Below are 15448 nucleotides of genomic sequence, written 5' to 3'. Positions count from 1 at the left end.
AAAAGACAGGCTGTTTTGGAGTTTCACAACTGAAACTCTCGAGGTCTTTATAGCCAACACATGGCTGTTCTGTTTGGTTTTGAGAGACCTGCAGCTGCTGGTCATCTCCATGGTCAAAGGAGCAAAGGGAAGAATAACTTGCCTCCCAGCTGCTCTGTACTGGGAAATCGTGGCTGTGAGAGGTCCCACTACAAAGACAAACAAAGTACCAGACTGAGCCGGCAGTGTGGGTGGGCTGTGCAAGGCTTGCTCTGCATTGCAAAATTCAGCCAGTTTGCTGAAAATACTGTTTCATCATCCTACTGCATGAGTCGATAAAGCTGGTTCTTTTTAATGGGGCTGTTTTATAATACATGAGTCACTTATTGCTAATGGCCATCTATTTTGCCTTTGTAGGTAAATATGGACTATTACCCAGCAATGAATTGGCTCAGAAAAACAATGGCCTATTTATAGAAAAATATAAGAGACAGTACATGCTGAATTAAAAAAAAAAAAAAAAAAAGAACTTTGCCTTCAACTAAAGGAAAGCTTTCAATAATACAAAAAATTGAAAGGGGAAAAAAGGTTATTAATGGCATTTTGAGGGATGGTAAGAACATCTGAAATTATTTTCATCTTTCACATTTGCAGACAGTGACGACAACATCCACTTTATGGTCAGAACATTTCTGTGTCTCACAAGAACTTCATTTCTGCTGGGAGGCAGAATCTGGTGACCGCTACTTTTTTCCGCATTGCTTTGTTTCCTCACTTTTGGCACAGCATTAGGTATTATGTGAAGCCCAGCAGAGCTGCAAGATTGTGGCTTGATTTTTTAAATAGGATTCTCAATAGGGCCTGCTCTGCTGAACATTGTTACTTTCCTGGTAGTAAACAGAGCATGAGTAGTAAGGGTTAGATGGCAAACACAAAGTGACTACAGACAGCTTGAGCCCCATTTTCTGATGATAGGAGTTGCCATTATACTATGCGTTCCCATGTGGTCTGTTGATACAATTTGCTTTAATACATGTAAATAGCAGCCAGCTACCATGGCTATGATGATATCAAGTACTAAAAATATGCTAAAATGGCATTTGGTCTTAGTGCTGTATACTAGAAAGGAAATGAATCTCTTGAATCAATTTTATTCCTTAAAATCGGCACAAAATTTTTGAGAATATAAAAATATCTTTAAAGAAAATCTTCAAAGCTGTGTGAAGTCAAAGATAATGTGAACAAGGTACTCGTTTATCTTCCCTAATCATCTGTGTTGTCTTAGTGGGAACCAGGACCAAAGATCAGAAGAGAGAATTTATAAGCTCTGGTCCTGCTTTACTTCTTCCTGTTACATGACCTTGTACAAACCACTTAAATTCCTCCTAAGTAGTCCTACAAAGAATTCAGCAATATTTTAACCATTAGTCCTTCTCCTCCCTGATATCATTACAATATTGTGCATTTTTTTCCGCTTCTGTAAAATCTGATTGGCAAAAAGCCCCATCACTGATAGATAACATTGTCAGAAATATTTTTCATCCTTTATCAACAAAAATTTATCATCTTTGATCAAAGGTCTTTATTACATTCTTTCCGCAGCCCTTTTGCCCATAATATACTCAGTCTTTACCTTTGTACAACCTTTAGAAGTTGTTTCCCCTTATTTCACTTACTAACTTGTACACAAAGCCTCAGATCCTTGAACAGTCTCTGAGAAACCTTAGTATGTAATTTTTTTTTTTTTTTAAATAACTCTCTTCAAATATACTCTTGTCTATTATTTATGGTGAGCCTTTTTGGAGCATCATTGTTAATTTCTATGATGGTGGATAGTGACATTTTGTCTTGCTGAAGTTGACTGTATAGATCCTTAGTGATTCAAACCTTTCGCACTTTTCTGCAAGTCCTTTCTATAGTGCACTGAATTCAGCTAGCTCAGGAAGAGTAGTGTGAAGATATTCTTTTATTCTCATAGCCTCAGAGACTATCTACCAATTTCACCAGAAATTCTGGCAGAAAAGAATGATGATGAGGATTCTCATCATCACATATGCGTGGCAAAATTCATGTTATCTCTGGCAGAAAGCATCAATTCCCGTTCCTGGAGAAGAAATGGAGGAATTGGCTTAATGCTGTCTCTCTCTAATAAAAAGATGTCAAGAAAAACTGATGAATGGTTCCTAAATGAAAGTAAAAAAACAGTGGACATTTTTCAGCGTCATGTTTATGTGGAAGTAACAATATCCTCATGTTGCTCAACTTCTAGTGCCTGTATGCTTTCACTGCCATTTCTGATGCAACCACCTTCTTGTGCAAGGCTGCTAGTTCAGGAGAACAGCACGAACACTGGCCAGCTGAAGGGGTGCACTACAGGAAACACTGTCTTGGCACTGCTTTCATGCATTGCAAGCAGCAATTGTGGAATCTGGTTGTGTTTTGATAAAACTGTGAAAACCAGTGACGTTTTCTCATTGTACTACATGGCACATGGCACTTTCTGAAAAAAAACCCCAAACTATAGCTCTCACTCTGAAAGTTGGTTTTGGTAACAGCTTTAAAGTTTGTCAGTCTATGAAGGCACGATGGTGGGTCTTAAACTCATTTTCAATGCCAGGCAATGAAATGGGACACAATCATTAACTGTCATTTGACAGAAGTGTTACTGGAAACTTCCCCAACAGCCTAACAAAGGACTCCTACATCAGGGGCCCATCTTGGCTAAAAGATGACACTTTGCCAGACAATTTCTTGGCAAAAAACAAAAGGAGAGAACTGACTGTTCTATTGTGTGAAGCTGGATTCAAACTTGTTTTCAAGAAACAGCAGCTCAACAATTTTACATTAACGGAGAACTCTGGTCTGTATTAGACATGCCTTTGAAATTCTGGGTGTGCTTCAGTGCTGTCTCTTAGTTTTTTTATTGGCTTGTTTGCCATTAAAAATGAGCTCAGGATGAACCCAAGTGCAGAATCAGACTTTTGGTTGAAATTCACTGATACCGATTTTGTAACATCTTGGCTGTCACAGAGCAACTCTCTAAACCACCACACATCTACTCCCCATCATCATTTTCTTCAAGAGATGACCACAGTTTTTGGACATTACTGAATGCAGTAAACCCTAGGCTCATGTTATGCCGAAGAATTACTGTGACAATTCAAAGTAATACAAATCACAATATAAAGGAGCCTCAAAGAAGCAATGTCTTAAAAATGAATTTTTTAAAAAAGGACTTTATAGTTAAGTACTTTGGGCTTCCTTGGGTAGCTATTTTAGATAAAAATATTTATTTCATTAAGGCACATGGAAATCAGCATGTGATCCTTCAAACACCAGCTGCTTAAGAGTAGTACAAGAATCAGCATGAGTTTTGAAATCACTGCTAATAAATCAGTGAGAGTCATCAATGGATTTTAATGTAATAGTAGTTGTCATTGCTATTTCAGATTTGTGCGTGGCCTCATTACTAATTTTAAAACCTTGATATTGAATTTGAGAGTGTAAGGTAGAAGAGGAAAGGGAGAAGCATAGAGGATCCGTACTCTAATAGAAGAGTGTTGGATCCCTACCAGGAAGGAGGATGCCGTGGACAAGAAAGAAGCATCAGAAGGACACTGCTAGAAAATGGTGTTTAGCCTGGAGATGGCTCTGAGGGACCTAGTAGCAGCCTTCCAGTAAATAAGAGGTTACTAAGAAGCTCTTCACAGCAGTGAACATCAGGAGAAGGAGAGACAACAAACCGAAACAGAGGTTCAGACTGGTTATAAAGAACTTTTTCACCCTGAGGGCAGCCAAGCAGTGGCATATGCCCAGGGAGGTTTGTGCAGGCTCCATCTTTGAAGGGTTTCAGACTGGATAAAGCCCTGAACAATTGCATCTGATCTCAGTTGACCCTGCCTTGGGCAGAAGGTTGGACTACAGGCTTTCTGAGGTCCCCTCCTAACTCAGTTATCTTATGATCCTATGAATGATAGAACAGATGCTATTTCATCCTGGGAAAGAAATGGTAAAGGAGGGGGGGAAGTCAGAATAAAAAGGGACTCACTGGGATGAAGACATGGCTAGAGGCTGCAGCAGCGCCTCATAAAGGCAGGGGTAGAAACTGTTTGTGAGAAGGTTGTTGAGAAGATCCAAGGAAAGAAAGGAGTGACTGACAGATTCAGGGAACTCAGTCTGTACTAGTACTGAATCAGCACAGCTGTGTCTACAAAGCTGAAGCCTAAGGCAAAGCCTGTCCTTTGGGCTAAAGAGTTTACTGACGAGTTCTGAAAGCCCATCCAGGTTTCCTCAAGATTACCAATGCTTCTGGTTAGGAGATAAATCAAGACTCGGAAGTGGAACATCAGCTGTTTGTCTTCCTGAACCCAGATGTCAGTTTACAGTAGCAATTTACTTCTACACCTAAGGACCACTCTTAGGCTGCACCTCCAGGTTGCCAGATACTATGTTACAATTTAGTTTGCTGCTGTGAGATGTTATCTCACAAGTTTCAGTAAAGTTGTATGAAAAGCTCAAATTTTTTCTCCCTTTTCATTGTAGTTCTCACTTTTTCTGACTGTGAAGAACAATTTGAAAACAACACAAAGATAACAAAACCAAACCAAAATGTATAAAACCGCCTCTTTTTCTCTTTGGATTTCACTATCTTTTTAGCAGTCTAAAATTCTGGTTGGCTTCATTCTGTCTTTTGGGGGAAGAGCCAAGGGAGGAGGGGGATGTTGCAAAATGTTGAGTTGGCATGCTCCTGTTCAAATCAGAGGATGCTGGGTTGAGTTGAGTTGGAATTGTTCATTTATTTATTTAATTGAACTCAAAGAGCAGACTGGCCTGTGACCACTATCCAGGTCACCCACCCAGTTACGAGGAATTCTGAAACTTAACAGCTGTCAATTTATTTTCAGAATGATGCAGTAAGGCCACATTTTAGTACTTTAAACCCATCTGTCTAGAGGTGCCTGGCTCTGTGTAGAAGCTGGGTTTTTGTTTAGCTATTAGAACAAACCAACCCACCCAGGAAAAATACATGACACCAAAACCCAAAACAAATCTTATGTGTTTCACCCTCATTTTCCATTCTGGTTTGGGTTTGACCATGAAATTCTTATCAGAGCTACTGTTCATTTACTTGAATTTCACAGAAAATCTTCTCAGTCTTTTTATACATTTAGAAATCACAGCACCCAAAAAGTTTCATATATTTTCTTTGGGACAGTTTTTATTTTTTTACTACAGTATTTAAATTACAAGCTTGAGTGACAGTTTCAAACACAATTATTTACTCCTTTTGCTAAAGGAAGGTTATGTTAAATTTGTTACAAATAGTTATTAGTCCTTTCAGATGGCCTTGGTTTTACATTACAGTACAAAGTAGGCAAACGTGTTTTCTTAGGAGAGTAACATCCCCTTAAATTACTGAGTGGAATAGTACCCAGTCACACAAGAATCTGGACTTCCAATGTACTCTGCTTATTTGATAGTTCAAAGCTTGCCCTTCACTCTTGAAAACCCTAAACAAGAGTTTCCCTTTTCCTTAGACTACTTCCTACTGCTTTTCACTAGGGCTATGCATTTTCCAATTATGAAAGCAAAGATACTGGACAAATTTTAAAACATGGGTTGTGTCTAGATTACAAAATTCTGCTGGCATATCTGGGCTGTGGAATATCTGCTTCCTTACTGACACTGTTTTGAAAACAAGCCTGTAGTATAGTGTGTCTATGCTAGAGCACAGTGCTTTTCTTGGTGTAGTCTAGGCGATTTGAGGTGAGGGTGTTAATTATGTCATCAGAAAGCTCTTTTTGGCAGCATATGCTGAATTTACATCAAAAGTCTTGTTGGTTTTGCTCTATTGTGAAAATCTCTTCAAAATAATTATGCTCAAAGAATAAACTGGAAGGTGGGGGCTTATAGTAGGGTGCTGCAGGCAATTAAGTGGTCACAACTTCTTTGGAGGTGCACTATCAGCCTGAAATCCAGTCATATTTTAAGAAATGTGAAGTACTGAACCACTCCCTGAATTTTCCTACCATCTACAAAAGGTTTTATGCTGGCATAGTATGTTGCCCCTACTGCCAAGCAGAACAGCCATAAAGACAGTGGCAGGGAAGGAAACAGAATAAATAAAAACTTATACACAAAGGGCTTTAAAATACACAAAGGGTGTGAGGGGGGAAAGCCTTTTTCCTCTATTTTCTTTCTCCTTAAAACATGCTTAGCTGCTGCTCACTATTATTTTACCTCAAAATACTCAAACAAGAGGAATAATTTTCAAATCAACTATTTCTTTTAGCTTGGATTTACCTGACTCTAAGATCCTAACCCTTAAGGTCACTCAGGTGGAAGCAATGTCACCCGCAGTCTAAAGAGAACAAAGCATATAAGAAAGTCAACATCAGGCCTACCTGCACACTCTTTGGCGCTTAATGCAAAGCAAATTTTGTTACACTGATAGCTGCAAGTTTGATAATGTACTACAGACCATGCAAACTATTTGCACTCACAGAATTGTCATTTAAAGCAAGAATTAGTACCATCAGCTTTTTATAAAGGAATGCCAACAGAAATTATATCCAGATTCAACACTTGGTTGCAACTGAGGAGTAAACAGCTCAGTTCAGGAGCCAGGCAGCCTGTGCGTGTGTGCCCCTTCTGCTCCTGCAAATCCTGAGAGACGTCGCAGATGTGGTACCTTGGCATAGGCTGGGAGGGCTGGAGAGATGCTCCAAATTACAACACAAGTGTAAGGTAGCTGCGTTACACAGAATGCTTGGCTGCTCATTTTTCACTAGGTACATGTTGGTAAAGTGGTGCCCAACCTCTTCATGATCTTCTTGTAGGCAGTTCTGCTGCTACTAGTGAGTCTCTGCACTGGGAACATAGCACAAAGTGGACGTACCAGGATTTGGACCACTGATTTTAAACTGAACTGCTTATTAAAAATTGCTTTGACTTTAAATAACTTTACAGTTTTAAATAAAATAATTATTTTAAAATAGTTTTAATTAAATGAACCAAGAAGTAGGGGATCTTTGATCTCCACATCTGATATACTTTTGAATAAATAGTTCTATATATACCTCTTGATCTTTTTGGTGATGAAGTGCACAAAAAGTTAAAAAGATTTTTTTAAGCTGAAATCAACAGTTGTTTCTTTAGGAATAAACTTAATATCTTGAAACGCTCAATGCAACGTTACAGAAACCCAAAATATATTCAAACTACACAGTCACTATAAATACATATTTTAAGTGAATGCATGCTTTTTAATTACTCTGTGAGTAAAATACCAAAAAGAAAATTAAGATTCTCTTTAAAAGAAAAACTAAATAAATAAACAAACCCAGACTTCAAATAATAAACTGAACCAGCCAGTAACACTTTAAAATACAAAAGTGTCTTTCCCTTTCTCCTTTAGATTAGCCCAGCATTACAATACTCTGAGGACAACAAACAAAAAATATACCAAACTCCTGTTCTCAAGTTTCATTCTAAAATCAAAAGTTTTCATTAATTTGGGCATTTAATATTTTCTAGTTTGAGGCTCCCTAAGGTATAAATAAACTAAGCTTCTGCAGAGAAAACAAAAAGAGAAATCATACATGCAATTTACTCTAGAAAAAAAAATATGTGATTTTAACTTTCACTTTAAAAACCCGTTAAGTATAACAGTGCTTTAGGAACAATCAAGCTCACTAGAGGGACAATTTGCTTGCAAATGCCAGAAAGCATGATAATTTAATATTATAATTTTGAGCAATATCTTGAAGATTTCACTTCATAGTATTTTACAAAACAATATTCTAAACCTGAACACACTGCATCATACAGTTAGTACGCAGGAAATCATGGAGTGAAGCGGACCCCTCAAAAATGCTGTTTCCTGAGGTGTAAAGGAATCATTTCACACTAACACCTTTGGCAGGGTGAGGCCATTATGCTCTGCGCAAGAACCACATTTTGACCAGAGTGTGGGCCAAAGGCCCGTGTATCTAATTCTGACCTTCACAGTCACGTCAGTGTTTCTCTCACATACCACACAGGGAGGGCTGAGCACCAAGTGATAGAAATACCCATTTAAAATGACTCCTTGTAGTCATTTAGATTTGTTTGTATAGCTGATAGAAAAAGAATCAATTTTACAATACAGGTCTCAGAACTGCAGGGGAAATAGATGCAAATGTGCTTTATCTGCTGAAAGGAGCGCCCTGGCCTACTAACATGCCACGAATCTGCAGTGAGCCTCTGAATTTCTTCTGTTGGATCAGTCCCATGTTACATAAACATTCACTCAGAGAGAGAGGCTGCAGCCACACAGTTCAGTGATCCTCTGCACTCATCTGGGATGAATCAGACATGAGCCCTAATTGCAATAAATATTCACAGACAAAGACAAGGATCATTATTCCCCATTTATGGAGGAGAAACTGAGGCACAAAGTGAATACTGCAGGTCAGTGACGTAGCTGGACAGAAAACCCCGTTAGCCCCACACCTGCTACCAGGTGCTTTAGAATTGGCCAAAGCCACTTTACTATTTAACATGAATAATTTACTAAACATCTTACTTTTGTTTCTGTGTTTAATGAAACCAATGATTTCTTTTTTAACCTTCCATTTCTAAACCAGCCCATAAAATATTGGGAGTAAAGTTCCAGGAAATTTAGTGAAATCTGCCAGCAGATTTATCTCACTCATGATATTCATTGTAAGCTGTAAGATACAGGGTCAGCCTTTTAATCACCAAATGAGGGCTTGTCAATGCCGCTGCACTCTTCTCACTCCACCCAAACAATTACATGGCTCACCAGGAGAATTAAAATGGAGAAAACCAGTAAGACTTAGAAGAAAAATAATATTTCCATAAAACACAGACTTATTGCATGATAGCTGGAGGCAACACCTTTGCACAAACAGCTGTAAATTAAAGCTGTCCTTTTACTAAGCTTCCAGAGATTGCTTACACAATGTGTGGCAATGGGAGAGCATCCAGAAGACAGTTGATTTTCTTCTTTCTTCTTCACTTGCTTAAGTTGTTGAAAAGCTACTTGCCTGCTCTCAAAAGGGCGAAGAGAACAACTTTATATTCTCCCATATCACACTGCTACAGTTTAAGATGTGAACATTTTGCCACCTGGTTGCTAATCTAGAATTTTCTTGATTTCTAAGTAAAAGTGTAAGTACATCATCAAATACACATCACCTGCAGGTGGCAAATGTTAGAGAACTTGAAATCACAGGTTTTTTCTACTCTCTCCAGCAACCATTGGTGAGCTCTCAATGTGCTGTCTCTGCTCATTTCAACTATGAGAAGGCTATCCAGTGTTTAAGTTCTTCCATACGTCGCAATATCTGGGTATAATAGAAATCCATGTTGTCTGCAAAATCAGTACATACAGGGGATTCCATGTCACCAAAGGTGCAGTACAATGCAGTTCCTCCAATGCTAAGGAAAACAGTTGCTATGCACAGCAGGATCAGCAAAATACAGGATCCACCAGCTACTTCATCTGTAAAATAAGAGCAGAAGAGGTGAAAAAGGGTAATATACAAAGCAATGTGAACGCATGTGAGAAAATCTGAGATACATTTTCTACCATGAATGGGTCAGGAGGTAAACATACTTTATAATGCTCACTGTAACAAAGTGACCATACTACATACCAGGAACTGTATGTTTCTCTATCTACTCTTTTCAGAAACCTGAATAATTATATAGCTACATTTCTGCAACCTGCATACCTGTCCTTGCTGATATCACTTGCAGAGTCACCCCACACTGAAGTAAAAACTTAACTATGAGAACATCCCACAACCAAAGCCTTCCTTCATGGAAATAGCTGAAATGAAATGAAAGCTTTGACACTAAAACAAAAGGAAACATTCTCGCATCATTTGTACTGCCACTGATTGTGCCACCATGAACTGTTTGTGTTTACTCTCACATTTTGACCGTAAGGATAGAGACAAAACCTTCAGGGTAGGTTAATGTGAAGGGTTATTTTACATCTCAGTTATTCTGTGGTGAGTCTTTGCATGACAATTTGTCCTTGGTAACTTGTATGCATGAACAATATCTGTGTCTTCTGTTGGACTGAAGAGGCTCTAAGAAAATTTCTAAACTCCCTTCACTTTGCATCAAAGAGAATAAACAGGGGAAAAGAAGAAAAAAATTAGCAACATTCAAAGACTTTTTCTGTGTATTTGAAATCAGATTAATAATCATCATCATCATCATCATCATCTTTCCTTTTGAATCACTAAATCCCTGGGGAAAAAAGGAATAGAAAAAACTCTAACTGAAATTTGATTTAAAAGATAAATTGTTTTAAAATAATTTCAAGAAAAAGATGGGATAAGCTCCCTTTTGGGCAGTGAATGGATTTTATTTTCAGTGTATGAAACACACTTAATACACTTTTAAGTTGTAAAGACCTCCATTAACACCATTTAGTGGCTGGTGCACACAACAGATATAGAAAGTACTATCATTAGTAACCCAAAGTATTTTTCTTATCATCTCTTTTGTTTGAATAACAGAGAACTTAAACTCCAAGAAGAGCATCACAAAATAATATACTGTATTTTTTATGAGGCTATTTAGCCCATCAAAAAGGCAGCAAGGTGTCTAGCCAAATTTAACGAGAGCTAGCAAATACATATGGATGTTTGATTATAAAGCAAAGTTAAATCTGACACCCTTCAATCCCATGATCTGCTAGAATGGGTTGGAAAGCTACTGGTGGATAAAGCACAAGAGACTTGTTCCTTTTGTATCCCTCTTTACCTACATGGATTAGATTTAGGGAGAAATCCTGCACCTCCCATCTCTAAATTCTAAACATTAATGAAAGGACATCCATTCAACATCACTTGCAAATCATTCAGCCAAAGGAAAAAACCTGTGGCTTCAGTCTCAACCAAGCTTTAAAACAAAAGTGTACTTATTTGTATCCTTCTGTAGCCTTGTTACCCAAACCTGGCATAGAATAATCTTTGATCACTCACCTTCACTTACTACTTAACCAAGTTTTAAAAAGCCAAGATAGTATGTTCAATGAACTCCTGCTTTACTCTTGTGAACAAAAAGATCAACATCATTTGCACCCCAAGAGTGCAACCCATGAATTAACAGCTTTAAATTACCTTGATCCAATGTGTCTTCCATTTCTTGGAATCTCACTCTTCTCTTTGTTTGCCTTTGCTGGACTTGAGCAATTGTTTTTCCTTCCCTGTCATCTCTCTTCTTTAGTATAGACACCAATCCTTCTGCTGGGGCAATCTATAGGAAAGACCGAGTGGCACAAGAGAAGTGAGAAATCCAAGCACGAGATCTATGTGAAATGACTTTAAGGAGGAAATGAGATAAACAGTTAAAAAATGGTTTCCACTCTACTTTTCTTAAACATTACAGCATTTGTGAAACCTCCTTCTTGAATACATCAGTTCCTTAACATGTAGGACAGCTGCAGTATCATTCTCCTGCCTGCTGACACTACTTGCCCTTAATTGCTATCAGAGTTAAATACACATACATTTACTGTTTGGATCATACTTTGTATTCGCTGCAGCAGTTCCTCTGTAAGCTCACATTATTAAACACATGGGTTGGGGTAGTGGTGAGGAGGGTTCACATCAAAACCACCATTATTAGAGGGCAGTAAGAAGTCAATGACACACTGCTGCTGCCTCTCCAAAGATAAAATCCTGCAGAGACTATCAAATAATTATTGTGAGATTAATTTTCCAGCATTGCAATTGGTTCCCCAGGGTGGACAACAAGCTACAGTGGGGCCACAAAATCAAAAAAGAGATAACACCAGGGAAAAAGAAAGCTTCAGCGCTCTGGATAGATTCCAGCTCCACTTTGTAATAAGCTTGCTGGAGAGAGCTGTAGTTCAAAAACCCTTCTCTACAGGCTGGTCACCCAGACAGTTTGCACAGTGATACTGTCAACAAGTCAATAAACAAACTTCTCAGCTGCAAGAGTATATGCTAAACCATACTCAGATGTTACAGCAGCCTGAGTAGTCTGTAATTTCCTCGTTATTAAAGAAACAAATGTAGGGGAAGTATCAGGAGAAAAATGCTTTCCTAAGCAAGCAGATCCCGGTGTGCTAGAAATAAACAGAAATCAAAATAGCAAGCATATTTATATATGCCCTTTTTTATCTTGAGACCATCTTTACCTGAAAAAGTCTTAGTCATCTCGTCATAAATCTGAGCAGCGCTTTTAAAAACTTACTCTGTAGATCAGCAATAACATTTGTTAAATTGCAAAGTAATCTGTATACATTTGTGCTGCAGATAAGAAAACAGATCACATTTGCAACTGAGTTTACAATTCATCTATGTAGGAGACGACCTTAAATGCCTGTAATTTTCACAAAAACCAGAAGTGGAAAAAAACCAACTTTCCAGGTAACACTGTAGCTGCAGACAACTGACTGCCTAACTCCCCCCATAATCATGGTTAGAAGACCATGAATAAGAACTCGTTTGCATTGCAAACACAGAGCACAATCAGACTGGCACAGTCCCAACTACTGCATTGGTGTGCAACATTTTAACTGCTAAATGTGGCAATTACATTTGCAGGTTTCCAGGCTGGCAGTATAGTATAGCCCTCAACTGGCCAAATAACACTGCCCTGAACAACTCAGAATTGGTCACTGTGGGTATACGCCTACAGTAACCATTTCTCCCCAAACCACAACTGCGAGGATAAAAATGATCTCTGCCACACTCCCCCTTTTGATATTCACGTTCCCTTTTGCTTATCTGCTTAAGAGCTTGGATGGATTATTTAATGAAACAATGCAATGAAGTACTTACAAAGTAGTGAAAGTGTGGAGGTGGTAGAAAGAAATTGCTTAAGTCAACATATGGAGGACCACTATTTGGCACAAATGAACCAGAAATAGTAGCCTGCAAGTGTCTCAACACAACAGACAAGTGCACTGGGGTGAAGTTTCTACTGGTAATGTTAAATTAACCTTGCAGAACTGCCATGAAAATTTATCAGGCCAGTCTGAAAATCAACACTTATGCTTCCTTGTGACAAGGAAGAGAGATCATGCAGGAATGAATTAATTTGACTTATTTATTTGGAAGGGTGGAGATGAAATTAGGTCCTTTAAAAGAGTAATTATTTTAAGCTTCTGTGCACGGTGCTGCTTTCATAAAGAGGACTAATGGCTCCTCCCGCACCACGCAGGCAGCAGGCTAGCTGTCACCCGGCACACGTGTTCACAAGTGGCTCGGGCTGAACTTGGCGGGAACGTCACTCAGGGACTGTGGGGAGTTTGTACCCATCTGCCCTAAGATTAGTCCGTATGGGTCTGTTCTGCAAGTAGTCATTTCAAACCGAGACACTTCATTTGGTCTGTTGGCTCTTGGTAGTTTTTGAATGACCATGTCATAAGCTCTGTCTTCTCCAACCTTAAAACTGGGGGGGCTACCTTTGACAGGATTATGTGGAAACATGTGTTTCAGTGATTACAGTTACATAAAAGGTTTGCAGAGGAATATCTTGCTACAATGAGGTTCAATTATTTTCCCTGCCAGCCTATGTGGCTATGTTTCAGGATTTACTTCTAAATGTATAAAGAACTAAGCAACACAGCACAGCACAGATGTTCTCTATTCTCAACATCATCTTTTGCTTAAAAAGGGGGAGCAGGGGCTTTTGATTTTATGATAAAATCAGTGTGGCTAGTGTTACTCTCCTGCCATGACAAAAGCCATAGACTGTATTTTTAAGAATGTCCTTTCTATGCAACATGTAATTCATACTTAGAATATTTCATCTGCCTCTGAATTTCATGAGTCACGTGTTTAAGGTTTTTGTTTTGCAAAGGACCTACAAAGCTATGCCTCCTAATCAAGATACAGTTTATTGTTAAAATGCAAATACAAACATATGGAATTCTGCATAAAACAGAATTTACACCTTCTTTTCTACCACGTTCTCAACTGTAGCTCAAAAATATTTAATGCAAACATCACCACATTTTATTTTTCTTATTTTCAGTCATAAAAATGTCATTACTGTAAGACTCTCATGTAAGAATATGGTCCATCTTGCTACAAATAAAATCTCATTGAATTAAAACAACTGTAAACATATTTTTCTACCATACTTTTCATTTAGAAAGATTTCAAGGCAATATACAAACTGATTGTATTAGATCCATCTCCCATTAACTAAACATCCAAGGAGAGGGGCTTAGATGCCATAAGACTTAAAGTTTTCCATCCCAGTTTTAAATTGGAATTTAAAAAGGCAGAATACATTATTTAAATTGGAAGCTAATGAGAGAACTGTGGCTAATACAGTTGACCACAAGTCAAGCCTCTGCTCAACGTGAACCACAGGAGAAAAAATGCAGTCTTGCACCAGGCTGCACTCCAAACAGTTCTGTGTCACATGAAAGACCTGCATAAAGGGCCCTGTTGAAACATTGAACACTTTCTTAATTCTAAGTTAATTAACAAAAGATGCTCTTGGAACACCTACGTAACTGAGCTTACACACTCAGCTCTGCTGGTCTTCGTGAAATCTTTTGACCAGAGCTTTTATAATCACTGTACAGGAACTGAAAATGACTTACAGGTATGCTGTGGCATTTTGACACCAAATTTTGACATGCAGCAAGGACTGTTGGTTAACTGAAACTCTGTTAAATATTTTAGTTTTTCTCTTTTTACCACTATTAATACAAAGTAATTGCACTTCACAAAATTTTTTGGAAAAAAGTTTAATAACCTGTCTGCAAAATAAGAAAAAATAAGCGCTAAACTACCTGTTTCTTTGTTTAAAGCAGCACTTGCTAATACAATATTAAAAAAATTCTTACATTATACATATTTTTGCCAAATATGTGTGCATATATATTTATAAACATATTAGACAAAGCTATGAAAATAAGGTCCTGTACTTCAAGCTCTTAGAGAAAACTGATTAAATTCGACTCCTGGAATAACTCATAACATACAGAAGTAAATAAAAACCCCAAAACCAGAAGGACTGCAAACTGGCATCTAGGAGGAAAAGTTCATTGCATTAAGAATTTTGGTCTGAACGCAGAGAGCTACTCAAGGAGGAGTTTTGTTTGTGTATTCTTCTGTGGGCTGTATTCCTTATGCAGTTACTTGGCAAAGGTCTACAGTTTTATTTCTATCAATACTAGATTTTTTTTAAAGTGGTAATCCATAACTGTACGACAAACTGACTAAAAGCAAGACCGTCCTAGGTTAAGCTATAAGCAGCAGACAAACCCTTTTGCTAACAAAATACGTTAGATACATGAATAATTTCACTTCAAAAAGGAGCTAGCTTAGCAGATTCAGTATTCATATCACAGCATCAAACTCTCACCTTTTTTTCCGCAGATACACTTGCCATGCGAGTACCAGGACTCCTTTATTCAGTAATAAATAGCTCAGATACTATGTAAGCATTTCATATG

General features: G+C 38.1%; 1 protein-coding gene across 2 annotated transcripts in view; it reads right to left on the bottom strand.

Moving 5' to 3' along the window:
- Positions 1 to 5189: 5189 nt before the first annotated feature.
- Positions 5190 to 15448, bottom strand: part of CNST (consortin, connexin sorting protein) — a 53659-nt gene continuing 43400 nt past the window's right edge. For both annotated transcript variants that reach the window (XM_074896877.1, XM_074896878.1), the window contains exons 12-13: positions 11124 to 11259; positions 5190 to 9487 (exon numbers count right to left, since the gene is read on the bottom strand). In XM_074896877.1, the coding sequence (XP_074752978.1) occupies positions 9282 to 9487; positions 11124 to 11259 (342 nt within the window). In that variant the 3' untranslated portion in view covers positions 5190 to 9281. The remainder of the gene's footprint in view (positions 9488 to 11123; positions 11260 to 15448) is intronic.

The sequence above is a fragment of the Athene noctua genome, chromosome 1 (assembly GCF_965140245.1).
Source record: "Athene noctua chromosome 1, bAthNoc1.hap1.1, whole genome shotgun sequence".
NCBI lineage: Eukaryota > Metazoa > Chordata > Aves > Strigiformes > Strigidae > Athene > Athene noctua.
The sequence above is the reverse complement of the archived record's forward strand: the minus strand, read 5'-3'. Positions and strand labels throughout refer to the sequence as shown.